Genomic DNA, 27,760 nt, shown 5'->3' with positions numbered 1-27,760 from the left:
CACTACCCGATGGCATAGAATCGACGACGTTGAACTTCCCCCTAGTGTATTGTTCGGTCTCGCTGGCTTTCATTGGTATCTGGTATAATTGAATTCGTGTACATGTACACGAGGTGTAGTGGTATACACACACAAAAACAGCTTGGTTTGCAGCTACATGCTTAAACAACAGAGACATTATATTGCACATGACGGCTGATTTGGAATCTGATAAATTTTTCAGCATTACCATACGGAGTGCTTTTGGTGTGCACATCAGATTCAGGTTCGGTGTGGAGAACATGCCCGCCGGATCCAATTAATCTTAGAGCAGCGCAATTGAATTTGTGAGTACTATCTGACGACCATTCGGATCGTGGACTTGACCTCGAGCTAGAGACGGTTTACCCCCAAAGTTGGGCCAAGCTGGTAAGTGATGACAGACAAAGCAATGGGACGAGTATTCTGGGGCTCGGGTAAATTTGGGCTCTGGGTTTGTTTTTCTCTTTTACAATGATGCAGAGTTGGTGGAAAACAGTCCTATTTCATTTACAGCGAGTGACCAAGTTTAAGATAGATATGTTTATCGCCTGTTGCTGTGTGTAGTACGTGCACTTTGAATTTGTTGGTGTAGTGAAACTTGTTCCGTATAATGACGATGATCGTACGTATACATGTACTTGATGAACGAGTCACCAAATTCTAAAGTCAACCAAATCGTGTCAAAACATGCGTACGGCGCGGATAGAAAACAGGTAAGTCTAATTATTATACAGTGATTGAAGTTTTATTTAGTACAATCGCCGACATTAACTGAACCTGAAATTTGCTGGTATGAAACTCCATGGCAACAACTCTGTTTCCAAACATTTCTTAGTGACAGTAGCGGTCGACCATTAATATATAAGAATATATATAAGTCATGCATATCAAACCGATTGGCACACTGCATTATCATAATGTTTTCCGGAAATACAGGATACCATTAGTTTGTTTTATACACAGTACATTTTTTTTGCATGTGGACTATAAGTACTATAATTATAATATTCGGATCCGCATGGTTGGGTTTGTGTGAGTAGAATGCTGGTATATTGCGTTGTGTACGCGGTGTTCCCACCAATGCCTTAGGGCCATAACATTATGCATTCCATCTTCCTGTATTTGTCGTTTCCATGTTTGCAAAGTTGTACTGAGCATTCCGGCAGTGTAATTACACTAATGGGTTACTTTATTGAACGGCTCTGGTATAATTTCCTTCTTTGTATTTGCCAACATGAAAAGCATACGTCGAAGAGTCTATATTGGTTGATGATACGCCATTAATTCTAAATGGTAATTCTTGCCACGGTAAAGGTTGATAGTCTCACCTGGATTATTTCGTGTGTGCCGTGTATACATAAATAGTCAGTATAATAATTGCACTTGTTTCTTTGCACAGACGCATACTGCACGCGATTAACCAACGCCAGCTGATGAACAATACTGATTTGCTAATGGTGTTTTTATCTGATATTTGGGCCAAGACAAACATGTGGCTTGCAAGATAGCCCACTTCAGCCGCTGTGGGCTCTGCAGTTGGCACAGCCATGGCACAGCTAACAACAGAGGGCTAGATGCACAAATATGAATAAAAGATTGTGTTGACGATGGTAGTTGCTATTTTTTCACTTCAGAAACGCCGTCTGACTTCCAGGTACAATTCCTTATAAGTTTGTATGAGAGGATCATGATGGTTGGTTCTTCGTCGTCAAGGTGGGACTCTGTCTCTTGGTTACACGTGACGTCACTGGTTACACTGCTAACAAGTTTTATAATCCAGTGTACAACGCCACCAACGCCAACGGCAGTTTCTTGCCACTGAATTGAACATTAATAGGGAAGCATTGAGGCTGATATGATTTACCATTGTGTATTTGATAACTTAACACGCAAATGTAAGATCAGTTTTGTTTTGTCTTCCTATTTGTGTGTTAGAACCTAGAAGTTAGAACCGACAAACTAATTACTACACTCCCACCTCAAAATACGTGCCTTGGATCACGATAAAAGTCAGGATACTATCCTGTAAACATCCAAACGGTTTGGAAAATGCAAAGTTACACCCGTGTCCTTGAACAAACGAAATCGTTTCTACATTATCAGCAGCAAAACCACCTGATTGCGCCATTTTGATGCAGCGATAGGCACATTTATTATGAACCGACACCACGCAGGCAGAGCGCTCTGTTGACAGGCTTATAAATTCCTTTGTTACACCATACTAATCCCTCCCATGTTGTGCAAAATTGTTCCCGGGCTCAAAAAGGAAGAATATGAAAGCAGTAATACAAGGTATAGAATTTTTTCCATCGGGGAGGTCTATTGTTGGTAGAGGTCTGGTGTTTTGAACGAAGGGAGAGTATGGGGGAGTGAGAGGCACAGCTTTTTTGGGAGTTTGTGGAGCGCAACGGGGTACTCGACCGGGATTGCATTCAGAGGGGTGCATGACTGGTGCCTCGAGGGGGAACAAGCTTGAGTGCCTCAGCCTAGTTCAGGGTTGCAGATTGTATTGAGGCGAGTCGTCAGTGTTGGTGTGCTCGGTGTGTGGCACAGGTGAGACTTGTTTGTTTGTTTGTTTGTTGGGTGTGCATATTGTGCACTTCACACTCTATTAGAAAAACAGCGTAATGAGTTGTCAAGCTCCACTTGATATTGCTACCTCCGATGTCACTATGCATATTTATACTGTACATGTAGTTTAAACTATGAACTTTAGTCACTTGACACTGTCTTTTGAGATACACACGTCTGTATGGTATGACTGGCTCGATTAACTTTCACGAGTTATTGTCTGGTAGCATCGTATGCAACGCATTATGTGAAAACTCAATTAGTGCGTGATGTGTTCTGACAAATTTGGATGAACTTCACTATACTCGCGAGGATATAGCGAGCAGCAACGCCAACAGGTGAGTGTTGGATATATCCCCTAACAGCACATTCTGTGGTTCGGGATCCGAGCTGTCGATATCAATGAGAGTTCGCCCGGGGTACTTCGTGGTATATTTTGGTGTGAGAAGTGCTGCAGCGGTTGTTGCTATGAACCAGTTGATGAGTGAGTCAATACAGGACCTGTTGGGTTGGGATCGCACAACCTTCGATTTGGAGGGCATTACCAAGGCTGTCACATGCTCACTGTTACACTACATGTTTAGTCGCACTTGTATTTTCTGAGTTCAGCCGTGGAGCAAGGAAGATGTATAATGAATGATCGCAGCATACAGTAGGATCTGTGCTCTCATATCGTGCGGATAGGTAAGTTTTTAATTTGATTTGTGAGAGAGTAACAACTTTTGGGAAGGGAGAACACACGATATTTTTTTTAAGCATGGAAGGGTTGTTTACATTTTGATGTGTTATGTTTGCGTGCACATTTTGTAAAGTAACACCTGCAACTACAATAGTTGCGTGAGAGAAAGGGCACATATTATTATATTCACCATGCGACGGTGAAGTTTTGATCGATGGGAGAGATTTGTGAGAATGTATGTTCACCAAGGATGGGGGAACAGAAAATATGTTTGTTATGGAAAGACTGTTTACATTTTGATGTGTTACATCCGCGTTGCACATTTTTGTGAGGTAGCACCTGCACACCTATGTTTACGAAGGACATACATCTCAGCAAGTATACAATAGAGAGATACAATGGACTATGTATCTGTAGCTGATATTCATCCATTGTGTATTATACCCGTCATTATGGCAGTCGTGGGAAGACTGAGCGAATGTCTCCAGCTCCCAACGCGTAATACCTGTGCATTATCTCATTGTTGGACTTGATCCCACCGCTTTGCCGGCAGCCAGTCATCCGTGCACCCGGTATACTGTTCGGGGGAGATCCGGCTCCTCATACGGCTCAACCAACCTTGAGATTTCATTATTGATACCCTCAGCAGGGAGTCCTAGACCTTCTCTCTATTGTCACTGTGCGATTTGCCAGAAAACTCAATCGATTGAAACAAACATCAGTTGGTATTTCTTTTCACTACTTCTCGGTGGGTGTTTCTGGAAGAACCGTTACACGCGAAGACTTGATGAATCAGGAAGTATAAACGCCAGTGCGCACTATTTGAGTACAGCAATACTCCCCTGGACAATCATTACCTTTAGTATTACAAAATACAGGCATAAAATATGCACGGTATTTGCACAATGAGTGACCGTTGATTTGAAATAATATACGGTGGAATGCTGGACCAACAGTGCTTAATTCATCTGCCACATGACTGGACTTGATATATTCTTTGTCACTACAAAATCAACTCCAGTTTCTCTACTCGTGGTGACTCTGCGTGCAAGGTAGGCCTAATTAACCTTTCGTATAAATAGCAGGAGACTTTAATTCATGAAATAATTACATGACAAATAATAACATATACATGTACTGTGTAAATGCACGAGTCTGATATGGAGCAATAGTTCCATGGTCCCTTGTCCTTGTTACTCGTAGTTACAAGCGCTGATTGAATCAACTGATGATGCAATAATTTTGTAACACGAAGGTCTCAGACACCTTTTTACACTGTTTGCACTTATCCCTAATCTTCTGGCCAAACACAATGTCTCCAAGAGAACAACTTCTTCGAATCTTTCTAGATCTTTACACTTCTTATTGGTGTGCTTAACCTTATAATTGCCCGATTATGGCAGCCTTTTTTCAGTTTTCTAAAAGGGAAAGTTTATCGCTATGGAATGGTAAAGTTTGTCCAAGTGCTTGGTTGCTAGCCGGGTCGCACTTTGATGGTGTCTGGCAAGTGGTTCCTGGGTGGTTGAGAGCATCCACTTCGCATATTAGTGCTCCTGCTTTATGTTTGTCTTCATGTTTGTCCGTTAAGGCGGGGCAAATAGTCTAGTGTTTGGCTTCGGTCCAGACAACAAAAAATGTGAATGCATTATCACCGAGTGAGTAAGATTTTGTAGGCTTCTTCCGTTTGTGAATAAATTAATTGATGGATGGGGAGTCAGAGAACCACTTTAGAGGTTAAGGTTCTGTATACGGGAGCTGTAAGCCTTAATGATCGCGACATCACTCGGGGAGAAGTTTAGGTCGTGTACTTTATTTTAGAGACAGAGCCTATAGGGTTGAGTTGAGATGCGTTTATTTTGGACAGGTTTTATATAATCTGAGCATCCATGAATCAACTGAAGTTGTGATCAGGTATAAGATGAATTCGTTTTCCGCAACAGTGTGTGGTGGACACTCTGATGTGTAAACATGACACGGTCTTAGCTCCGTACTGTAAACGGACTGCGACGCATGACATCCTCTGAAAAGTTACAGATGAGCAGAGCTGGGAATATTTCACGCCCCGTCCGGTGAACTTCGGACATCGGCAAACAAACAGACAACTGGTGGCCTGGGGACGTTTTGGACGTGTGATGGGTGTCTCCGATGATAGCATTGTGGAAGTTGAACTTGGGATCTTTGGACTCCAGTCGACCATCTATTATTCATCCGTTAGAGGGTGATAAGCCCCATCAGCGGTCGACCCTGCGGTGTTCCTGATTGGGCTCTGAGTGATAAATGGCAGGTCGGGTTAGGTCAACAACAGGACATGGTCATTGTACTTATCATTAAGGAAGACAAAAACACACTTGAATCTCACACGATATTTTCCTCACCAGCCTTTAAGATCTGGCGTACATCTCGATACCGTAACATGGTGATGAATGCTGTGGTATGCGGGAAATCAATACTAAGTCCAGCCATGGGTCAATATCTACTGCTGATGTTAACGTGTACTGCCCACGCCTCCTGGTCGTAGATCAAGTCTTGATGGGGTCGTGTGGGTCAGAAGGTGATATTTCGCTGCCCAAGTAATCTTCCAACGAACCGTACCCTTACTCGGACAATTCAGTGTTGTCAGCATGTTGCAGGTAGCCTTCAGTGAGGGTTGTAGGTATTTCGTTTGAGTGAGAGCTAAGAGCACCTCTCAGAGGCACGGACACTTTACAGGCAGAGGGCCCTTAAATCTCGCGAGGTTTATGAATTTCGTCGATTCGGCAAGTGCAAGGGCTCTCAGGTAACTAAAACATGTAACTCAGGCTACGACTTTCTTAGCCATCTTTTCTGAAGAAATATCATTTGAATGTTTGGAAAAGAAGCAGTAAGACGTTTGCTTTGTCTTGGAGCTACTCTAGCTGCAGGGCACGACCGTTTTTCTTTCGTGTTGACAATAACCCAAGTATTGATCGGTTGACTTTTTTTCTTCATATCAGGGACAGGAGTTGTGAAGCCTCGCATCCACCATGCACGAGGACTAACTGGATGTGACTGGATGTAGCAGGAGTTGGCTGTACCGAGTGCAGGAGGCATCATGCCCGCGGGGCTCCCGCCCTGGAAGGCGGTCTGGCTGCTAGTCCTTCTACTCCTAGGTAATGTCAGATACTTTTACTGAAAACTTTACCAGCATTTTTATACCAACATCGGCGCTTAGGTCATTATGTTATATTACACACGTTACGAAAATCTGATCGATAATCACGTTGTGCAAATACATGTGTGGTTTGGCATTTAGGGACATAAACTACATGATCTAAGTAAGGAAATGGTGTTTAAGTATAAAAAATAATTATATTCCCACAATCATGAAATTTCACATGCGAGATGAAAGGCTAATACTAGCACTTTACTGAATGGCCCGATAGGTCATTTGCCTGTAGTCACAGAATGAAAAACCTTCATCTCTACCTGATGTAATAATATGTAAGTTTAGGCTCCTGTTTGTCAGTAAATTTAGTTTTGCACATTCAAACTATAATCCTGAGATGTTAACCTCCCGTAAGATAATATTCTGGGGTTTATATCAAAGCCTATAGCGAAGCGCTATAAATTATACCCTGTATCGCACAATGGCAACGTACATAAAAACGTAGCAGAGTTCGCCCAGCACACAAAAAAATCCCCAAATCCGGCATTCAGCATCGGAGAATGCGCCATTGAAATCGGCAGTCGGGCCTTTCTGTTCAACCGTCTGACCTTTCCAACCCGTGTTTTTTAACGGGCCGGGTTCCACCCCGTATAGCCCCGTCCCCTCGAGCCTCCCCTCTCATTGTTACCAGTTCTGGACCCAGTTTGGCACCGAACTCTCCACAGCACAAGAAAAAAAATATATGCCGCGAGAAGTTAAGTCTTACAAACTGTTTACTGTGACTTGTTCGGCCCGCCAGTCACTAGTGCATGCTAATTTGATGTGATGGTATAGTTTTCTATTCAACATGTAATACACCGAGCTTGAAACACTTTCGTTCGAAAAGAAGGCTAGTAGCCTCTAGGCATCGGGGAGAAACAGCGATACGAATATTACTCTGTTTTGGTGCACTTTCTGATGCCTACCATTTGGACTTGGCTGCATTGTTTGGATTGTTCTGTGGTATTAACCCTTGGTCCTGTTGTTGTTGGTATAAAGCCAGGCGTGTTGTAAATCTCACTTTGTATTCGATTTAGGGTAATTTTTTTCACTGCATCGCCGAGGATACCAACCTGCATTTATGATTGGTCCACTTTTATGCAGTTGCTGAAAATATACGTGAATGTATACGAATTAACTGATGCAAACTGCTTACTGACTGGATTGACCTGAAATAGGCCTATACCAATCAAACATTATGATAGAAAGTTTGGGGTCTATTTTAAGACCTGTTTTCAATTGACAAATCATCAAAAATACTATATTTAGAGTTCAAATTAGGGTTTCAAACTTTTATAGTGTATTTTAGACATGTTCAAGATTACAAATATGCAAAAATTAGAAAATCGAAAAATATCACCCCCACAGCATTTTTTGGCCCTATCTCAATTTCAACCTCTGCTCAGAAGCGTCTGCTTTTGACAGAACAGGTCACAGATGGCCTAACGTTTGGGTACTATATACTAGCAAAATGCTGAAATAGACAGAAAGTTAAGGGCTAATGTTTTTAGACGGTGGACCGCCTGCAATCAGTCTCCAGATGACGGTCAGAGTGTACTGATCGAAACGTTGAGTTAACATCTACTCAGAACCACCTCTCCTTATTTGAACAGTCGCTTCAAATTATGAATCTGCAAGTTCCATGCAACATGCATGAAAGACCTTACTCATCAACTCAGTTTAAGTATAATTTCCAATCGCATCCTGCATGGGGCTTCTCTGCAATTGCCTCTCTCCGCCCAGGAGTATAAACGGGTACCCGTGAATGTAGAGACCAAATTGTGCTGATCTCAAGCTGCTGCAGAAAAATTGTCTCATTCCTGATGAACAGGGATAATAATTGTAAAGCGCTTTGAAACGTCTAGGTATAAAAGGCTATAATATTATTATCTATATAAGTATTTTCCTTTTTTCTGATTATCAACCCTTACACACTGTCACAAACATTCCTTCGAAGTTATAGCACCAAAAAGCTAACCAAACATAGCGATGAATCACAAAATTGAGGGCCGGTTTTCGAATTCACCCGTGGCGCCCGCACCAACTCACCGTGGTGGAGTTGAGCGCTGCGCTGCTGACGGAGCACGTGTTCTTTCGAACCGCTTCCATCTTGGCGCGACCCATTTAGCGTTGACACAGCACCACTCAGCCAGAGCGATTATGGTAGAGACTGCATATGCTGGGGGAATTGAGTGGTTGATAATTCTGGCCCTCTCGCTCGTTGTCTGGAGATAGGTATTCGATACAAGAAGGGTTTATTGGTGTGTTTTAGCTGGAGGATGTTGTTTGCCTGGGAATTAACCGGTTGGTTTTTCCGTTGGCGCTCATCCATCAGCATGTGATGGTTTGTCGCTCGATTTCTGATGTCTGTATGAAGAGGTCGTCCGAAATGAATCACTGGTATAGTTTCTTTAAATTTGCATCTTTTAACGAAAGACAAAAACTAGTAGTGTAGTTCCGAGTTGGCACTGAAATGAATAATAAGAAAAGAGTAATAATTGTGTTTGATGAATGCATACCCTGAACACCCATTCGGCACCTCTTGGTGTACAAAATTCTATTAATTGACAACAACCAGATAAAGTTGCCCCTATAGGCCCTTTTGCATAAGCATATGAGAGTGGTATAGGATTACTTGGGGGTGTTTTGGTGCGAAACTGCAGGGCTTCTAAGGTCCACTTTTAGGTTTCACTTGTAACGGAACTTTTTGCAAATGGACCTCTATTTTCTTTCACGTTGTTTTGTGAATCAAATATATTGATAGTTTCTTGTAAGATTCATTCTTATGAATATTGAAAGTTTCTTGTTTCTTTACAGTCATCAGATTAGGAAGTTGTGCTAGACGCCATCGGCTGTGGGTACCATTAGATCACTTAGCCCTGAGCGGTGACGTCACGGTGGAGTTCCAACAGCCGCGAGAAGACCTCTCATCGTACGGGGTGTTGGAACTCCGAGACCTGTCCGGGCAGGACGCCCACCGGACCGAGAAGGCCCTGCCCAGCTGGCCCAACGGCAACGTCAGCTTCGAGTGCAGCTACTTCGACCACGCCGGAGAGTTCGAGGTCCGGATGTTACGAGAGAGCGGCGGGGAGGTCCTGGTCACCAGCTCGGTCATCAATGTCGCCTGGCCCCTGGTGACACTGATGGCACCCAGGACACACGTGGCACTGGTCGGTGGCATCGCGGTGACCGTCACAACCACGGCCAATCTATGCATGGATATGCAATACAACCGGTACGAGAATTCAGTGGTGCTGCTCTACCATGACGTCAACAGGACGTTGTCTGACACGGAGATGGTCACCTTCGGCCACGGTACCGTGGTGGAAGAGAGAGTGGTGGGATACCTGACTGCCTTACACTTGGAACAGTTCGAGTGCCATTCTCTAGACAGAGCCGGGATTTACTCCTTCATTTTCTGCTCCAGTTACCGGCGGAGTATTCTGGGTGCTAGTCAGCAGATTGAGGTGACCTGGAGCGGCAGCTACCGGGTGAGTTTCCCCCGGGAGACCGTCTTCCCTTGCCCGGACAGGTCCACCGTGGAGGTGGGCTTCGACGCCCCGAGCTGCCGCGGGGACAGGGATAAAATCAGGGTCTACGCCGAGACCGGCCGGTTCGAGCTCCGGCCCACCGGCGCGCTGGAATATATCACTGAGGTCACGGTCACGGGCGCCTTGGTGACCTTTGACTGCTACCACTTCTCGCGAGAACACGTGGGATATTGCTTCGTCTACGTCAGCACGGCCAGGAGCGGAGCTGTGGACGCACATAGGGATAAGATACTCTGCGTGCCTGTTGATGCCATTGGTAAGCCTTGACTTTTCATATTAATGCTGAAAGGCCACTGCTATTGTCAATTTTGTAATGTGCTAGAAAGGTATGGCTATTTCAATCTGTTGCCCCACGGGGTCTAAAAAATCAAAGTATCTAATGTCGAGTTGGATCCCTTTTAATTTTGTGTTTGTTACTCGTCCATTATTATGTGAGTAGTCAAGAAAGTGTGTAAAATTAATACGCACTTGACTTTAGAACCACCTGCTGACAAGAATGGGTTGACAGAATATAGATATTCAGACCCATTGACGTAAATCTTACATATTTTCCCCCGCATGCTTAATTCACAAGCGAAGCATGATTTAGTGCTCCTGTCGATTCAGTGCTCCTGCATCTTCAATAACATAGTGTATCTCGAATCCCTGGGGATGTGGCTTCTCCGCACTGTGATTACTATCAAGTCATACAGCCTTACTAATGGTGTGGTTTGAAGTAGGTTCTCGGCTTTGAAACACTATTTATTATCAGTGAATTGGACATAATGAGTTACAAGGAAGAGGACAAAAACCCTGAGAACATGAATGATCAATTTGCCCCCCTGCCAAACACACGAACTTGTATAGACATCCAGCATTCATGAACTTCGAGTTTTCCGGTAGAGGCAGCGTGCTTTATCATTTCTCGTAACTATGTTGTTCATTCTCTTATCAGTTGTCACCGGAAAACGGTCATTCGTCAAAATGCCGTCAGGAAAAATTAATCTTGAACAGCTCTTCTATACATTGTCTGCCCTCCTGCTTCGTGTACCCTGTTTAAGTTCAAAATGCGAGCAACATTTACAGCTTTGCCATTGTAGGGGCTGCAAAATTCTTTCGAAATAATCGTTTTTTCGTATATGAATCTTTTCATGGAATGGTCTCGTCTGGTTTGCGTTCCAGTGGTTACTCATTTTATTCTCTTAACTTGACCTGGGGCTATTTGGCAAGCAAGCCCTTCCTGGACCAACCGCTGATGAAACCATCTTTGAGTCAGTCACGTTCAGCTCCGAAAAAGCAGGTGCTATCTAAATACAAATTGTCCTGACAAAAATTTCGCCGGCCACGATAGAATCGTACCAAGCATTTTGTACCAACTCACTACTTACACTTTGTTCCTCCATCCATCGCGAGGCGCCTTCCGTTCTCTATAACCCGCGGTTTCGCTTTGAAGAATCTACTAAATCATCGCCGGTATAAGTCGGACACATCAAACGGAGCTTTAGGCCGCTATCTTTGCCCGCAGATTGCCCGGCTCGTGTGTACAAACACGCGCCGTCTGCAGGGAGTTCCATCAAAAAAAGGACAAAAAAGAGTAAAAACTTTGAAAACGCCGTCCAATTTATATGGCACGGATAAGATGGATCAGAAACAGAACCTTGCTGCAAAGAGGGCACGACAGAAATCGGGAAAGTGGTTTTCAAAAGATTTATTTCTGCAGTGCCCTGGTTCGAGTTATAAATACATTCTCTGTGATGAAAAGCTAAGAAAAGCATAATCTATTTTCAGCATAGCTAGTTTTACTAGTAGAAAGCACACTACATGTTCCTATACAGTTTTTGAATAGGTGTATTTTGGACTTGAAGATTTCTTTTTCAAATTTGACTAGTATTTGTCTTCTCTTTGGGAATTGGCTCCTGCTTCATTGATGTTAATCATGCATTGATTCTGAAATATAAATTTTAGCCTGTTTTCAAGACTACGCTCCGGGCCAATGTTGTTAGAGAGCATAGCTCTACTTACAACTTGTCAATTAACTACGATGTTCCGTGCAAAAAAAAACACCATGCATGCCAGTCGCCTGACTGCCGAAAAAAATATTATATTTCGTCAGTTTACTGCCCAAGGCACCGTGATTCTACAACAGAGTCGGGGCTATACGTCTTCATTAGCGTAGCCTGACAAGCCCATCGCTTTCCCATCAACGTTTCAATTGAATCTTCGGGTTTTGGGAGTTGCTAACCGACCGCCATCGCCTCGTTCCTCATATCCTACTAATGGCCCACACTCGCTTTGTCAATCGGACGCTAGATGCATTCTGACAGTGAAATTGTATCGCGATAGCTTATGGAGTAGCCCATATAACTGATGTATAACGTGTAATAAAGATACTCAAACTGTAGAATATCTCACTAGGTTTTCTGAAAATGTTAGTTTGCCTCAAGGCACGTCGAGAGAAAAAAAAACTCAACAGTGCATTTGTCACTCTGCGGAGATCAGTCCGATCAACTTGAGACGATGCGATCTCATCTTGAGTTTAATACGAACATCTCGATTTTGTATCATTAAGATTAAACTCTGAGTTTTGGACAATGGCGGGAATTTCTAATTGACATGTGACGCGCGTGGGGATTCGTTTTCATTCAACTGGGTTGCTCTGCATGAGCATAGAGAAAGTACACTGCTCGGAGGTAACCCTCAAACCGTTTCGCGGGCACCTTCTGTGAATGTGAATGAGGCGAGAGAATTTGCAAACCGGGATATACATATAGATGGAAAAGTTGACGCTTCCCAAATATAAACCAACCGGAGGATAGGTTTGGAGCAGATCATGAAAGCTCATTCATTAAGATATGAATAACATAAATATAGATCCGCTTTTATGTGATCCGGTTAACAAAAGGTGATGTCCTCGCTGACCCACGGAAATAAATAAAACACCTTTAAAGCAGGGAATGAGATTTAGTTTTTTACGTCTTCTATAAGCTATCATTTTCATAGGAGGGGTCATGTTTGTCACACAGCCACTGTTTTAACCAAACTCACACCTTCTAAAACACATCGTCCTCCTGAGAACCAAAATATTGGCTAAACAAGGACAGTGGTTAGGTAAACTGTGACCAGATTTGTTTCCGATATTGAACGCTGTGGCCATTTTTGAAGCACGTTTTGGACAGCACGTTTTGGAAGCACTGAACGGCGCGAAAAACGCCCAAAGCACGAATCAATCCACTTTTTTACACTAGAGTCAATGACCTTGTAAACATGACCGATATAATCCAGTTGATCCCTTGCTCCTCCTTTACTGCTTCTGTTTTGTTCAGATCGCCGGAATGGAGTCGGGACCCAAATACCTCTGAAAATGGAGTTCCTTGCTCGAGTTTTGACTTTTGCACGCCCCATCCCCCACGCTTCGGGTCATAACTTAAAAATCGAAAAAACGATTTGGTATGTCGTACCGCAGGGCTCCTCCACTTGTTAACTGTAAAAACCTCGACGGCGAGAGGTCGCCTGTGGAGGTAAAATATTGCCGGGGTCCTGCTACTGGGACCCGGTGGCTCTCAATAAGCAGAGATACTTGAGCTACAAACTCTTAAGTCACGATTTGAGGACAGTGGAGTGTGTACTTGACGAGTGCAAATGCAAATGCGTGCATTCCGTGCAAAATGCCGAAAGCAAACCTAAAGTGGCGTCGTCGTCATTATGTGAATAACAGGAAATGTGATTGTGCATAACATTTTTGCGACCAAAAAAAAAATGCTTTTTATCTTATAAAGATTCTGTTAAGATGTCGTGCCTATTCTTCGAAATGCTTGGGAGGTTCTTATCGTATAGCTTTTGAAATTTAGCAGGATTTAGCCGCCTGGATTAAATGGCTTTGACCGACTTTGATAATGAGCAAAATTTGGTTAATGTTCAGCGGCTGCGGTAACCGGTAAATTATTAGTAAATAATGCACTTAGTAAAAAGTAGTCCGTTGTGGCCCATCAGGCCGGCGTTTGTCTCCAGTTTCAGTGGCATGAAACGACTGAGAATATTTCTATTCCCCCTGGATGGGATGCTAGTCCATCGCAGGTTACTCCCCAGCTAATGCCGGTACCAATTTATACTCCTGAGTGGAGAGGCAAGTGGGGGTGAAGTGGCTTGCCCAAGGACACAACATATGGCCAGCAGTTGGATTCGAACCCCTGACCCTCTGGTCATGTGTCACGAACCCTAACCACTTGGCCACATCCCTCCCATGCGCTTCGGAAACAATTCAATTTGGTCGTGTAAAGACCATGTGTTTTGTGACGTCATACCAATTACCAACGGGCAACCAACAGGCAACCCGAACATTTAAGCATCGTTTGCATGTTATTTGTGTCGCCACTTTTATGCACCAACCCCAATTCAAGAGGTACACGTTCAGTGCAGAAGAAACAGTTTGCTGAAAGTTGGCATCACGTATACCCACAACATCCAATTTATACCATGGTCTAGTGTCTAGCAGCAGGATTTTGTTGACATATCTCAACACATGGGCCAGAATTTGAACGGCCTTATCTCTTTAACTTTGTCAATATTTTGCCATTTGCTTAAGGGAAGAGTTAACGATTTCATACGCGTTTCATGTCATTTGTCATACAAGGTTCCGGTGTCGACGCACTGTGCCCGTCCGTTCTTGCAGGTCATATTTATACAACCTTTAAATTTTTACCAACATTTATTCTGCATCATAATCCGGCATCTCTCATCGCGTCTGAGCATCTGAAACAACACCTGAACCACGTGGCTTCCAATTTATTACCCTGGCCCAACACATTTTCTTCTATATTCTTTTGTCCATGCTTCGTATCATCGTTTCAGGCGAACTCGATCGACCCCGGCCACGGGTTTAGTAAGAGTATCTGCCGAGGGAATGTTCAGCTTTTTCCTTGGACTATAGGTGATATTGGTGTGTATAACGTTGTCATGGAATAGTACACACTTTTTTGAGTTAAGACTCAGATTTTGGTTGATAGGCGAAGTCTTGTACATATTGAAATTAAGCATCCCGTATTGGGTGGTCTGTCGTTTAGATTATCAGAGATTGTATAATAATTGTATATCTATTTCAATGTTTTGACTAATTAAAGATTGTTGAGACTGGTTTAGTAGCCCAAGTGGTGCAAACGTGTTGTTATATCAATTGTGTGCTATCGCATGACGATAGCAAGTACTTTCGAGAAAAAGCCGAAGTAGGCGCGCCAGATAATTAAAAGGCCTATGTAGATCTTCGGCATTGCCCGAATCTAGGATTTGCCTTGTAGTATAACTCCATTTCAACCGCAACCAATAAACCTCAAATCGATTTCCGTTGCTGAATGGAATTACAAAATCCCGTTAAACCCGGGGTGTTTCTGACAATCTGGGATGTTATGTGCAAGGTGCAAGCACTGGCTATATTATTCCTCAATGTCAGCCCATAAATCTCATGGTGGTAAGCTCTATTTCAAGTGAGTTCACGCGTCAGCTGTAGGGTGTTTATTTTCCTAACCTTCCCGAAAAGTGACGTGCTTCTTTCGTTATTGTCGTTCCATCTGGGGCGTCACTAATTATACCAAAATTACCCGTAGCTACAAGACGCGGTTGTGGCTGTTGCTCCAACCAACACCGAAGTGCCGTTCCTGCCTTTCGGGGAAACTAATTTGCGATTTTGGCAACCCTCCTTTTTTTGGCTTCTGAAAACGTGATTGCGACAGGTTGCATGACAAATATTTATTTGGGGCCTTGGGACATGGTCGCGTTAAAGACGTCGACTGAATTTTGATGCTTGCTCCGAAAAAATGCAATTACCGAGTGAATCAATTATTTGAAAGGCCCTTTCAGTTCGTGCGTTTCAGTGTTCTGAAAATCCAAGGATGTCTTTATCACGGAGTTCTGAGACTACAGTTTGTTGCCGGTGGCTAATCGAACTTATTACACTTGCTGCTTTTGTTAATTGAAAATAAAACATATCCGTTACTGAATACCTCTGACATCAAATGCTTCTCCGGAACATTTAAGTTGGCTTGCAATTCCATTCCCCTGCACATGTACTTACCATTCGAAATTGCAATACAGACTATCCTATACTTAGTACAGAACAGACCTGTATTGACCAGATATTTGCCTTGTTGTATAGTAGCTTACTATTTTCGCAAGCACGCACAGTGAATACATATGTGCATGTTGGACTGATGTGGAATATAGCCTGGCTATTAACCGTTGATAGTTCTAAATAATTTAATACAGATTCTCCTATGAGTACTCAGTACAGAACAGACCTGTATTGACAAGATATTTGCCTGGTTATATAGTAATAGTAGCTTACTATTTTCACAAGCACGCACAATGAATACAGATTTGCATGTTGGACTGATATGATGTGGAATAGGCTATAGCCCGACTATTAACCGTTGATAGTTCAATATATTTCCAGCTTCAGTGTTGTGCATTCTTTTATTTTGGGCAAGGTAGTATTACGGGCAATTAGAGCATTGCCTTAGCACGACTACCGTCTCCTATCACCGTAAGGTTGTAACTCAATACAATTAGTGCTGTTTAATTGCTGGCCCTTGCCGATTTGGGGAAAACTGGTCTTACCGAGATTCATTTCACAAGTGTAGGAAGAAAAATCTATCGGCAAATCGCAGTGCCGACTTCTATATTACCTTTCTTCTTGCCTTTAGTGTTAACATTTCGAAATGAAATCATAACCCAGGGGATCTGTGTCATATCCCACAGTCCACCTGGTAATAACATAAAGTTGGAGGCTGTGGGGGAAGCGCAGAATGAGTCACCGTGGTACGGAGCGAGCGGACAGGAAAGGTGCACCGGGGCCCGACGGGGAAGGTTTAGGAAGTCGAAACAATATCCAGGGAGTTTACGGGCAAGACGAATTAGCCGTGTACGGTGTCGCTGCTCGCCCTCGGGGTGCTGCGGTATTTGTTGTGATTTCCTGCCCGGGTTTGTCAGCGCACGGGACGGTGGAGATGGATCTCTCTCTCCTTCTCTCTCGGACGATATGGCAGGTGTAGGGATAATTGGCTGGAAAGATATCACTGCCCTGCAGACAGTTAAGATATACCGCGATGATAAAATTCCGATCGGATGCAGGAGTAGCTGGGCCAATAATATCTACGCCTGTTGACAAAATTTATAGGCGAGTGGCTATGGGTAATTTTTTTTTCTTCTTTTACGCCGTCAAAGTTTCTAGACCCGCCTGCGGACTTCAAACAACTCGTCTCTCTCTTTTTTTTATGCGTATGTGAAATAACACTTCGAAAAGTGGTGCAATTCGTTGTTGAAATTTGAAGATTAATTGGTAATACATTGTTTTGGAAACCACCATACTCTTGCCACAGAGGGCGCTGTCTGTCACACTGCTAACTGCTCCCTATAGAACCATCGTCTCATAAGTTTGCATTTGCTGTCCTGAGGATTCTCCATTTGCCACTTGCGTCCTTACGCGTGTTGTCATGACAATTTCAAGGATTGTGCCGGATTGACTTTTCACCCAAACTTATCGTCGTCTTGAGGGCTGTGATTACCAATGGATTACACCTGAATCTCAAATTGTAAATTCCATCCCAGTAGATTGCGCCGATAATAGTTTGCTTTCCATAATGACGATGAGAACCGCAAGGCAGGTCGGTGAGATCTGTCTGCAATCATCAGCGACTCGCCGCGTCGTCAGGGGCTCGCGCTGATGCGGTTCGTGCCCGGCTGTGTTATTGCAGTGAACATTTCGCAGGAAATGGCCCGGAGTCAAATATTATCGACTCCGGTCGGAGCGGGACATGAATGATACACAGATGCACATGATCAGGAGCCCTGCTCTCGATCATTACTGGCAAAAGAGGAAATGAAATATAGACTCAGGTTTTTGCAACCAGTGCTTAAGACGGGTCGTTCGTTTCACCTATGCACGAGAGGAGCAAATCCTTGCGTGTTTGTATGTTTGTTCAAGTTTGTGTTGCATTAAACCACTGCACAGATTATTTGGATCAAAACAAAAAAGCTCGGTTTTGTCGACATTTCGGAAGATCTTGGTTGGTGTTTTTTGTTCAAGACCAGCGGGACGCCGCGCTACGCACGGCACCCGCTAGCCTGGTCAGTGCGCCCTCAATTGGCGTATTTTTGAGAAGGGGTTCATTATACAGTCAGGTTTCGAAATGCATATACGTTTTGGTGTGTTTTCAATAGAGATGATGTTGTAATATTTAACTATTCAAAGTCTCAAAGAAATACATTTGCCAATAAAAGTAAAACAAAACAAAACAAAACACATTTATCCTGTTCCAACTGTGACTTCAGAGGACAGTGAAATCTGTGCATAGACCAGTCAAGGACCTCTAAACACTGGATGACCGCACAATCAGAGTTTTTAGGCCTTTTACAAAAAAAGTGACACACATACATCAGAAAGACATCAGACAGACAGACAGCCTAGGTAGGATCTTATAATATAGGCTTTTATTGGCAAAACACTGAAAGGATACATGTTTTTGTATCTCTGCAGTTGCCCTGTATTATGTGTATGGACCTACACCTCTGTAATTCCCACGTTGCAGAGTGCTTGTTTCAATACTTGTAGCTTTCATTGGCATGTGGTAGATTTGTAAGTTGGGTAAAAATATTTCTTACTTGATGCCTTCATTAACAGCTTTCCTCTCCTCATCCACCCACATTCAGGCCCGCCCGTGGACGGCTCGTGGAGCGACTGGTCGGACTGGGGCGCGTGTACCGTGACCTGCGGCCAGGGTCAACGCAATCGCTACCGACTGTGCAATAACCCACCGGCCGCCAACGGGGGCGCCCTCTGCGTCGGCGAGACGATCATGTCTCAGCTGTGCAATTACGGAGTGTGTCCGGTACCAAAAGGTAAAATAAGACATGTTTTGTTACTTTTCCAACAACACATCTTTCGAGAAGTCGCTCCTAACTTAATTCAAGTCTTTGGGATAATTCGGTTCGACCCGACTCAGAGACGTAATAGGTGAAAGTGACCACAGAAATGCTATGGATCCAACTGGGACTAAACTCAGGTGTTCTGCATCTAGTCTGTCTTTAGAGATCTCTTCTTAATTTAAACTGCAAATGGATCCTCTTGAAAAGAAGCATTTCATTTTTGTGAGGGAGGAAGCTTCTGCAATATTTGTTTCTGCATAATGATTGTTATGTTATAACAAGGAGATTTGTCACACTTCACCAGATCCACCTGACACGGTCACGCAACCCAGCGTCCTGCCCGGCTGCACCTGCGGCTGCACCCTACGGTCCAACCCCACCGGGGTCATCGCCTCCTCCCCGTACGACTGCACCGTCCCGTCCACCGGTGACGCCACGGGCGGGGGCGCGGCCCCAGAGTCCCCCTCCGAGGGCCTGGTGCTGACCTGGCTGGTCCTCGTGCCGGGGGACGCCAAGCGAGTCCGGCTGGAGTTCAGCACCTTCAACCTGCACCTGCAGCAGGAGTGGATGCGGATCAGGGACGGCGGGGACGACAAGGCGAAGGTGCTGGCCTACCACACGGGCAGCAGGCTGCCGGCGGTGGTGGAGTCCACGGCCAATCGGCTGTACATCGAGTATAAGGTCTACCCCGGTGGGGAGCCGGACAGGGGCTTCAGGGCCCGCTACACCAGCCTGGGTAAGCATAGAAAGAGAGGGCCAAATAAAAAGCCAGCGCATTCGTGATGATAATATGATTTGTATCATGATGTTCAAGCTACTAACAGCTGACATGAAGGTACATTGGCCACTCAATAACTCACTCAAACAAAACTTTGCATGCCTATTCGAGCTCGAACCAAAGTCTCAGTATAGGACACTATAATATACTTAGTGCCTATGTCAGTCAGTCGGTCGGTGAGTTAGTGACTCAGTCAGTCAGGCCCATAGGCTTGCTCTTCTGTACAAGCAGAAATTGAAGAATCCTCTTCATAGAGATAAATTTTAGCCATGCCATCGAGACTTCCAGCGTTGTAAAGCAAAAATATTCAACGGTGAGGACTATGTTACATCTAGGCCCCTGACTCAGTCAGTCAGGCCCATAGGCTTGCCCTTCTTGACAAGCAAACATTGAAGACACCTCTTCATCATAGAGATAAATTTTAGCTATGTTATCGAGGCTTTCAGCGTTGTAAAGCAAGAAAATTCAGCAGTGAGGACTATGTTACAGCTAGGCCTCTGATTCAGTCAGTCAGGCTTATAGGCTTGCCCTTCTTGACAAGCAAACATTGAAGACACCTCTTCATCATAGAGATAAATTTTAGCTATGTTATCGAGACTTTCAGGGTTGTAAAGCAAGAATATTCAAAAGTGAGGACTATGTTACCAAAGAAAGTTCAGTCAATCTTATATGAGAACATTGTCCCGTGCGCGTATTTCTCCAAACCTCAAACTTCCTCCAAATCCAATCATCTTCTCCGCCACACAGTCAGTTTTCTCACTCCAGCCCCCAAAGGACCGCGTTTCGGCAGCCGACATATCCAATCAGTGAGGCCGCTGATCCATTTACCGGCCCTCCCCCGGGGACTTGAACGGCCGGTAACGACCGGCTAATTCGGTGTTCAAAGACAGAGAATTATTGGAAAGGAAGGGTGGAATATTGTATTTCCCGGTCCGTATAATGCTCGGAGTCTTCTCTTCTCTTCTTGCTGAAATTCACGCCGTAGAGTGCAGACAGATTCTAAATGTCAACAAGTTATAAACCGCACGCATTGAAGATTTCACGTGTATTTTTTAAATATCTTATCGAAACCCCCAGGCCCTTTTTGCTAGGAATCATCCTCAATCCTCCAAAATCCTCCAAAATTCTGCACCTACATTTTGTTCAAATGAAGGATACCCACTGCCTCAATCCTTCAAAATCCTCCAACAGCCCTGCCTAAAATGCATTCAGCCTCAATCCTCCTCTTCTTTAGACACCATTCATCCTCAATCCTCCAAAATCAACCAAGACTGAATGTCCATGTGCCCTTAATTCTCAAAAAAATCCTTCAAAATTGTATGTTGCATTCAGCCTAAATCATCCAAAATCCTCCAAAACCGCCCAACGGATTTTCGAGGGATTTTCGAGGATGGAGGAGGTTTAGGGTTGAGGTTGTTATTTTCTTCTTCTTTTTTTTCAAACTCAAATGCATAATTCTTTCTGTGAAGTCTAACATATGATCCACTGTTGATTTAGTGTTCCAATGTGTGTACAGGAATTCGTTTCAAGAAAATGAGGGGGGGGGGGAGGAACGAACATGAGAAAAATAAAATTGAACATTCTTGCGATTTCCCTGGTTGTCTCCCCCGCAGAGATTTTTTACGACTTCGCAGAGAAGGATTTTTTTTTGGGAAGATGACAGAATGCTTTATAAACAACTTCATACTCGAAGAAAAACAAAACAAAATGGCGGTTGATGGTGTTTGTGCCACTATTGGTTGCCACGGCAGCAGTGATGAAGTGGCAACCGGCGGTTAGGCTGACAGAGTTCAAGCGACTGACCGCGCGATGCACGTGAACGAATCCCGCCAAAAACATGAAATAAACCGTAACAAAAGTAGGTCTTGAGTTATGGGATCAGAACAGGTGAAATATATAATATTTCAGGCGTGAACCTCTATAGCTAGACTATAGTATCGGTTTTCCTTGTGTATCGGTATCGGCATTTCGTTCGGTGGGCATCTTGCAGCGCAGCACGGCGGATCGTTAGCTGACAATCATGGACGGTATGTAAATGTTTACCTCTTAAAACTTGGCAAATCGTGTTGAATTAACAATTATTCTGACTGAGGGGGTCCTATTTATTTATTTTGACGAAAGTGGTGGTCGATATTTTATCATAAAATACGGACAGGTGTACTTTAAGTGTACGATTATGGGGAATAGACGGTAAGCCTGAATTCGTTACTACCGTCTGTTATCGTGCAGAAGTACGTGCTTATTGAGGTCCTAGTGAATTGGTGCTCAGAACTGACAAGATTTGTTATAAGTTGGTTTATAAATCAGGGAGGAAGACATTTTCAATTACGTCTGCAGTCAGGATGGAATCACTGTTCATCACTACGAGGTGCGGCGGCGTCATGAAAAGACACATCGGTGTCTTGTGTGATCTGTCAGATCTGAAATGTGCTCATCAGAAACAACGTCTCTTGCGGCCATTGAAATAAAAGTCAAATCACTTCAATATTGCTTTGATGACATAAATACTTTCGAAAGTAATGCAAGTTATTTCCTTTTTACGAGTTTGTTTTATTGTTCTTGCATATTTGTTGGACGTAAGGATTCGCATTTTTGTGGTTTAGTTGTTTGTCTCGACGTTTTGCTCGCCAGGTCTGCGATTTCATGTTGCATGTAAGCGAAATGTTTGCCTATAAAAATTGATCAATATGTTTAATGGTGCTCGTGATCTAAACGGATTGAAATTGCTTGGATCTTAGTTTACAAGCCCACGAATCCTGTTTGAAGTTAGCCGCACTGTATCTCAAGCACACGATATGAATACTTTGTATAGGATCAGGAGTCTGGTTTTATTCCTTTTACTTACGATTAATGGTTCTGAGCTCGAGTCCAAGAATAATATTTACCCGTCCTTTGGCCTGAGCTTCACATTAATGACTTGTTGGGGCAAAGGTGGCCGTGATATACCTTAGCCAGGCATGCCGTCGAAAGGTGATTTGTCCTGTGGATCGTTTACAATGAACTGGAAAAACAGGCGTGCGTAATAAGGGTGCAACGAAGTAAATGGGCCGAAAATCCGTCCGCCGAACTCATGAATAATTGTTATACATGCAAATTAGTCTATATTAGAAAGTTCTGAGAGGCATAGAATTGGGGAAATGAAGACATGACACTGTGCCTCTGGCCTGGACTTGGGGCTTCCACTTCCGAGCACTTTGGATGCAATTAGGTTCGAAAGTGGCGCTATTTAGCCATGTTGTGGAGGGATCCTTCTTTTTTTTTCCTTCAAAATGGCTACTTTTCCAGTTTGGGAAATATCATTCGTTTTAGGGGTGGTCTTCTTTGGGTGTCTATTTCTCCAAAAAAGTCATTGGTCAACCTACCAGATATTGAAAGGAAAACGAAAGATGACATGCTGATCATCATTTCTACTGTGCAGCCTGAACACCTGTGAGAGGTCTGAGTATTTTTAATAGAATTTTGAAGTATGGGGATTGATCACTCGTGTCTATGGGAATGTAGGCGTTCGGAGCATGCGCAGTTCGAAGGACTCATGCGCGTACAGGCGTCCAGTGAGGATCGTATAAAACCGAGCGAAAAATTCGAGTGTATTAACTCAATGTCGTCCTTTTTGCTTGGTTCTTTGATTTGTATCAAAGTAAACTAGACGAGGCATTGCAAGAAATTGAAGTCTCCGAATTGAACTCATAAATTAGCTTCCACTCTGCATGGTATATTACTTCCAACAGGTGTATATTATAATATATACCCAACCACTTGACGCCAGCCTCTCGACATTAGGTAGACCGCACAATTATTGTTCTCACGTGCTCTAAAATCGCACAAAATAATGTCCGTGAAACGTAACGAGGCCATAAAAATTGACCCGAAAGTTGGCAATACTGTTTTTTGAAGGTTTAAACGCGATGACCTTTGACTCCAGCTGACGTCAACCGCCGGATGTAGAGTGATGGCTGCCGCTTTATGGGGTCGTGACCCCGCGGCCGTTAATCTTGAGCATACGGGGTTCGTCTGATTAGCTGCTTATTTAATGCCATGGAACTATTCAAAATATACACCATCGACCAGTGAAATAACAAACTCAAAAGACACAGCGTGTATGCATGCCACAACTCAGGATCTGGAAACCAAAATATAAAGTAAAATTCACAAGTCCACGCCCGAAACAAGAAAGGCCCCCCCCCCAAAAAAAGTTTCGACTATAGGTGGCAGAAATTTTGTGATGTTCTTTCTCACAAGAATTATAAAATTGTACAAATTCTTAAGCTACATATATTTTAGACTGGTTCCGAGGTAATCGATGATGGGAGGACTGGGAACCAGTCTCCATTTGATTGGAAATACCCCACGCATCTTACAGCGCATGCGCCGAAGCCATTAATCACATATTGTTTCCATTCGTAGTGACATAAGGTCAAATAGCTCATAACCCACAGGGAAACATAACGCTTTCCGTTCGTTTCTTTATGATCCATTCCAGCAATAAAAATACGAAGGGCTAGGGAAACATTACAAAACACGATTTCGTATGTTGAATATCCACTTCATTGAGACCCGATGGTCAATGCATTTGTTGTGGATAGGGAAAGATCATTTGCGCCGCCATACCGAAGAAATCGAACTTACAATGGAAAGTTTTGTTAGTTTCAAACTTTCATTGGTTGGAAATTCATCTCACCACCCTCCGTGGTTATTCGCGATCTCCTAAATCAAATCTGATTTCAGCCATTGATGAAATCATGGAATTATAGGCAGTCTGGATTCGGTAGTCTAGTTCAGATCCACCAAAGTTTGGATTGCCACCTTGAGTACGCGTTTGTGACTTGAACAACTACTGAAACATTATTTCTTTGATGTTTTTTTCAGATGGTGGTATTTCTCCAACCACGCCGTTGGCGGCGGGCTCTACAGGCGACGAGGCGGCCTCCGGCCTGAACCTCGGCTCCATCAACAACACGGTCATGTTGGTGGGCATCTTCCTGTGTGCTGCCATCATCATCATCTCCATCGTCATCACTGTCTTCACCGGCTGCAAGAAGACCAAGAGCCCCACGGAGATCGAGCTGCGTCCCAACCCGGGCCCGGGGTCCTCCGTTGCCTCGGCCAGTGGTCAGCGACCCTGGGGCCCGCCTGGCCACAGTTGCTCCTCCCAATCCGAGATGTCGCATCAGAGTGCCAAGAGAGGGCGCCCCGACGGTCACCTGGCCGACCGGAGCCAGTTGTACATGGTGCAGGACGAGGGATTAGCATACCTGCCGGAGTCCAACGTGAGCTTGTCATCGCCTTACCACACCCACAGCAGCGACACCATCGGCATGAGGAGACCTCCCAAGATACCGGAGGAGAAGCTCCCGAGTCCCTATCACCCGCACCGGAAAGATTTCATCCAGATGGAGCGGTTGCGCAAGGTGGGACTCCCGTACCACATCGGCACGGGCAGCTCCCAGAGTGAGCTGAGTCGCCACAGTGGTAAAACGGACAAGAATACCACCACGCTGGCAACCAAGACACCGGAACACCTGGCAATGCGTGGCTACAGTGCGGCGGGGAGCCAGGCTAGCTTTGAGCAGAAGTATGGTTCCCTGCCTCGTAGTGATACTCGTAGTGATCATAGGCAAAGTGACCATCGACACAGTGACCAGCGTCACAGTGATCATCGTCATAGTGACAATCGCCACAGTGATAATCGCCATAGTGACCACAGGAGTGACCACCATCACAGTGACCATCGCAGCGACCATCGTAGTGAGCAAGGCTTTGATAGCAACCTACCCTGTGTCAACAGAGAGGGCCAACTGACACCCTTAGGGATGGCCCTCTCTCGAAACCAAAACGTCAATCAGAACGAGTTTAGAACTCCGGAAGGTTTGCCTAACATACCGGAGGGGCAGCCCACGCCCCAGAACCATGTCAGCAACGTGTGGCCGCCGGCTCCCAACGAAGGGAGAACGGTGGCCGAGATCAACAGAATCACACATGGGAACAGGAAAAAATCCACACATGGTGAAAATAGCGTACACCCGGTCGGTGTGCAGAAACCATTAGTCAATGGGGAGTCACCAACCGGTCAAAGACCGAGGAAGCTACCTCTGACTCCAAGACAAGCCTTCTTTGACGACGCAGAAAGTCTTGGCGTTGTCACTCCCATGACTGACATTTCCTCAAAGGACAACATGCAGATACGAAGCCCTCGGTCGACTTTCAGCCCGAAAAAGAACGAGGTTGTAAGCATCAGTAACAGGGGAATGACGTCACCTCTCTCATCTCCTGGCGAAGGTGCCCCTGGATACACGGGCAGCTCCAAGCGAAATAACCCAGGAGCCAATGGCCGCTCCAAACGGAAGAAGATGCCTCATTCCAGCAGCGCGCGCAAGACGCGTAAGTCCGAGGGGAAGCGCACGTCTTCGGGAGACGAAGACGGACGGACGGCCGCTAAGCTTGCCCTGTACAGCACGGCAGAATCGGACGACGCCAGCGCCACGAATTTATTGAGCGAACCCTCGTCTCCCGTGCGCATACCCGAGCTGGACAAGAAGCAGAACACGGACAGGCTGAAGTCCGTGTTCATCAGCGACGAAAGCCTCGCCAAGACCTTCTCCGGCGGGGAGAGTTCCCGGTCGGGCATGACGCCGCGCACGCCTCGGCGCCTGCCAAACACCCCTCCTTCGGGCTTCTCCCCTACCTCCAGCAAACTGAAGAGCGTCCTGGTCTATTCCGACTTCTCGATCGACCAGGACGAGCCAGAATATGACGACTTCATTCCTAATTTACCGGGGACCTTCTTCGAGAATCAGACCCCCTTGCCGACGGGGCTCAGCCCGGCGCGAAAGAAAAATCTCCCGCTCAAAAAAACCGCGCATTCGGCCTCAGCAGTTTGATGACAGTCCACACACGTAGCTTTTTTATGTTCATAATATAATAGAGTCTAGAAAATATGCTGTATGATGTAGTATGACTTATAGCTGTATATAGTTGTAAACAAAATCTTGCAAAAATAGACGAGAAATTTAAGTTTAACACAGCAAATATGAAACATGAATGTTTAGTGTATGTAACTTGTACTTACGGCGCTGTAGCTTATTGAGGATCATACGGAACAACCCTGCTTCAATGGGCAGTAATTGAGTATTGTACATGTTTTCCGTCTGAGATGTAAACTACGGTCAGAATCGTGCTGCGTGGTTTTTTTTCCGCGAACGTCAATTCGTCTGTTCAAATTACGTACCTATTTACCACACTGTGTTTCCGTCAATGTGATACGTCATGTTTGCATAATTCAGGGCGTAAGGTATGTTTGTTACAAAGACACACAGGAGTTGGTATTTTGCGTCAAATTAAGAGAAGCGCCCTCAACTTGGGGGCGTTGTTAGGAACTGTCGGCTTGATTCAGTAAATGTGAAGGTGTTATGATTTCATTACGACATAACAAAAATAGTGTGAAATAATTTGAATTTCAATTGGGCGGTTCAGACGCACGTCATAATGCTGCAATACTTAAACAAAAATGGACGTCTTTGCTATTAAAGTGAAGACGATCTTTCCCTTATCCGTCAATTCCACCAGAAGTTCTCACAATGTAATATATACCACAGTGCAGCGCATACAGTACCGACTTTTCTGAAATACTTTTCAATTTCAAGAGTACAAAATGGTGTTCGGATAAAGCTGTTTAATATTTATTGAAGGAATTACCAGAAGAGGTTTTTTCTAAGAAATAGAGTAGAGTATTTATATTGTGTAGAAAAATGCAGCAGCTTCGAGGTTTTAACGTGTCGTCCGATTGTAATGTCATATTGACAGGTTACGTTGTATGTCGGGTGGCAGGACTTTAATACCTGAAGAAGTACAGACTTTTTGGTCTCTAAAAAAATTGATCAATATTTATTGTATTGAATTAATGGATTTGTACCATTTTTTAGATGACTTACCGTGTTTCACTTTTTTTTTCGAAGTCTTCGCTTTGAAGATGTTTCAATATTCGTGTGACGAGATTGTGGAGTACAAAAGCTGTCATGTTTATTGCATAGCGCCCTCTTGAGAGTACATTTTCTTAGTCAGGAAGATGGTAAATTATTACAGGCACACTGGACCAATTTGTAACGATC

General features: G+C 44.3%; 1 protein-coding gene across 3 annotated transcripts; it reads left to right on the top strand.

The window, feature by feature from the left end:
- LOC119727721 lies at window positions 1-27,760 on the top strand. Of its 3 annotated transcripts, none has more exons than XM_038199748.1 (6): window positions 1-408; window positions 6,244-6,399; window positions 9,252-10,241; window positions 18,662-18,850; window positions 19,182-19,613; window positions 24,522-27,760. In XM_038199748.1, the coding sequence occupies exons 2-6, from the start codon at window positions 6,342-6,344 to the stop codon at window positions 26,531-26,533; spliced, it is 3,681 nt and encodes a 1,226-aa protein (XP_038055676.1). In that variant the 5' UTR covers window positions 1-408; window positions 6,244-6,341; the 3' UTR covers window positions 26,534-27,760. The 3 variants fall into 3 exon arrangements, with proteins under 3 accessions (XP_038055676.1, XP_038055678.1, XP_038055677.1); XM_038199750.1 differs by lacking the exon at window positions 1-408 and adding an exon at window positions 3,886-4,323; XM_038199749.1 differs by lacking the exon at window positions 1-408 and adding an exon at window positions 4,996-6,047.

Source organism: Patiria miniata, unplaced genomic scaffold, assembly GCF_015706575.1.
Source record: "Patiria miniata isolate m_02_andy unplaced genomic scaffold, ASM1570657v1 HiC_scaffold_20, whole genome shotgun sequence".
Taxonomy (NCBI): Eukaryota; Metazoa; Echinodermata; class Asteroidea; order Valvatida; family Asterinidae; genus Patiria; species Patiria miniata.
The sequence above is the reverse complement of the archived record's forward strand: the minus strand, read 5'-3'. Positions and strand labels throughout refer to the sequence as shown.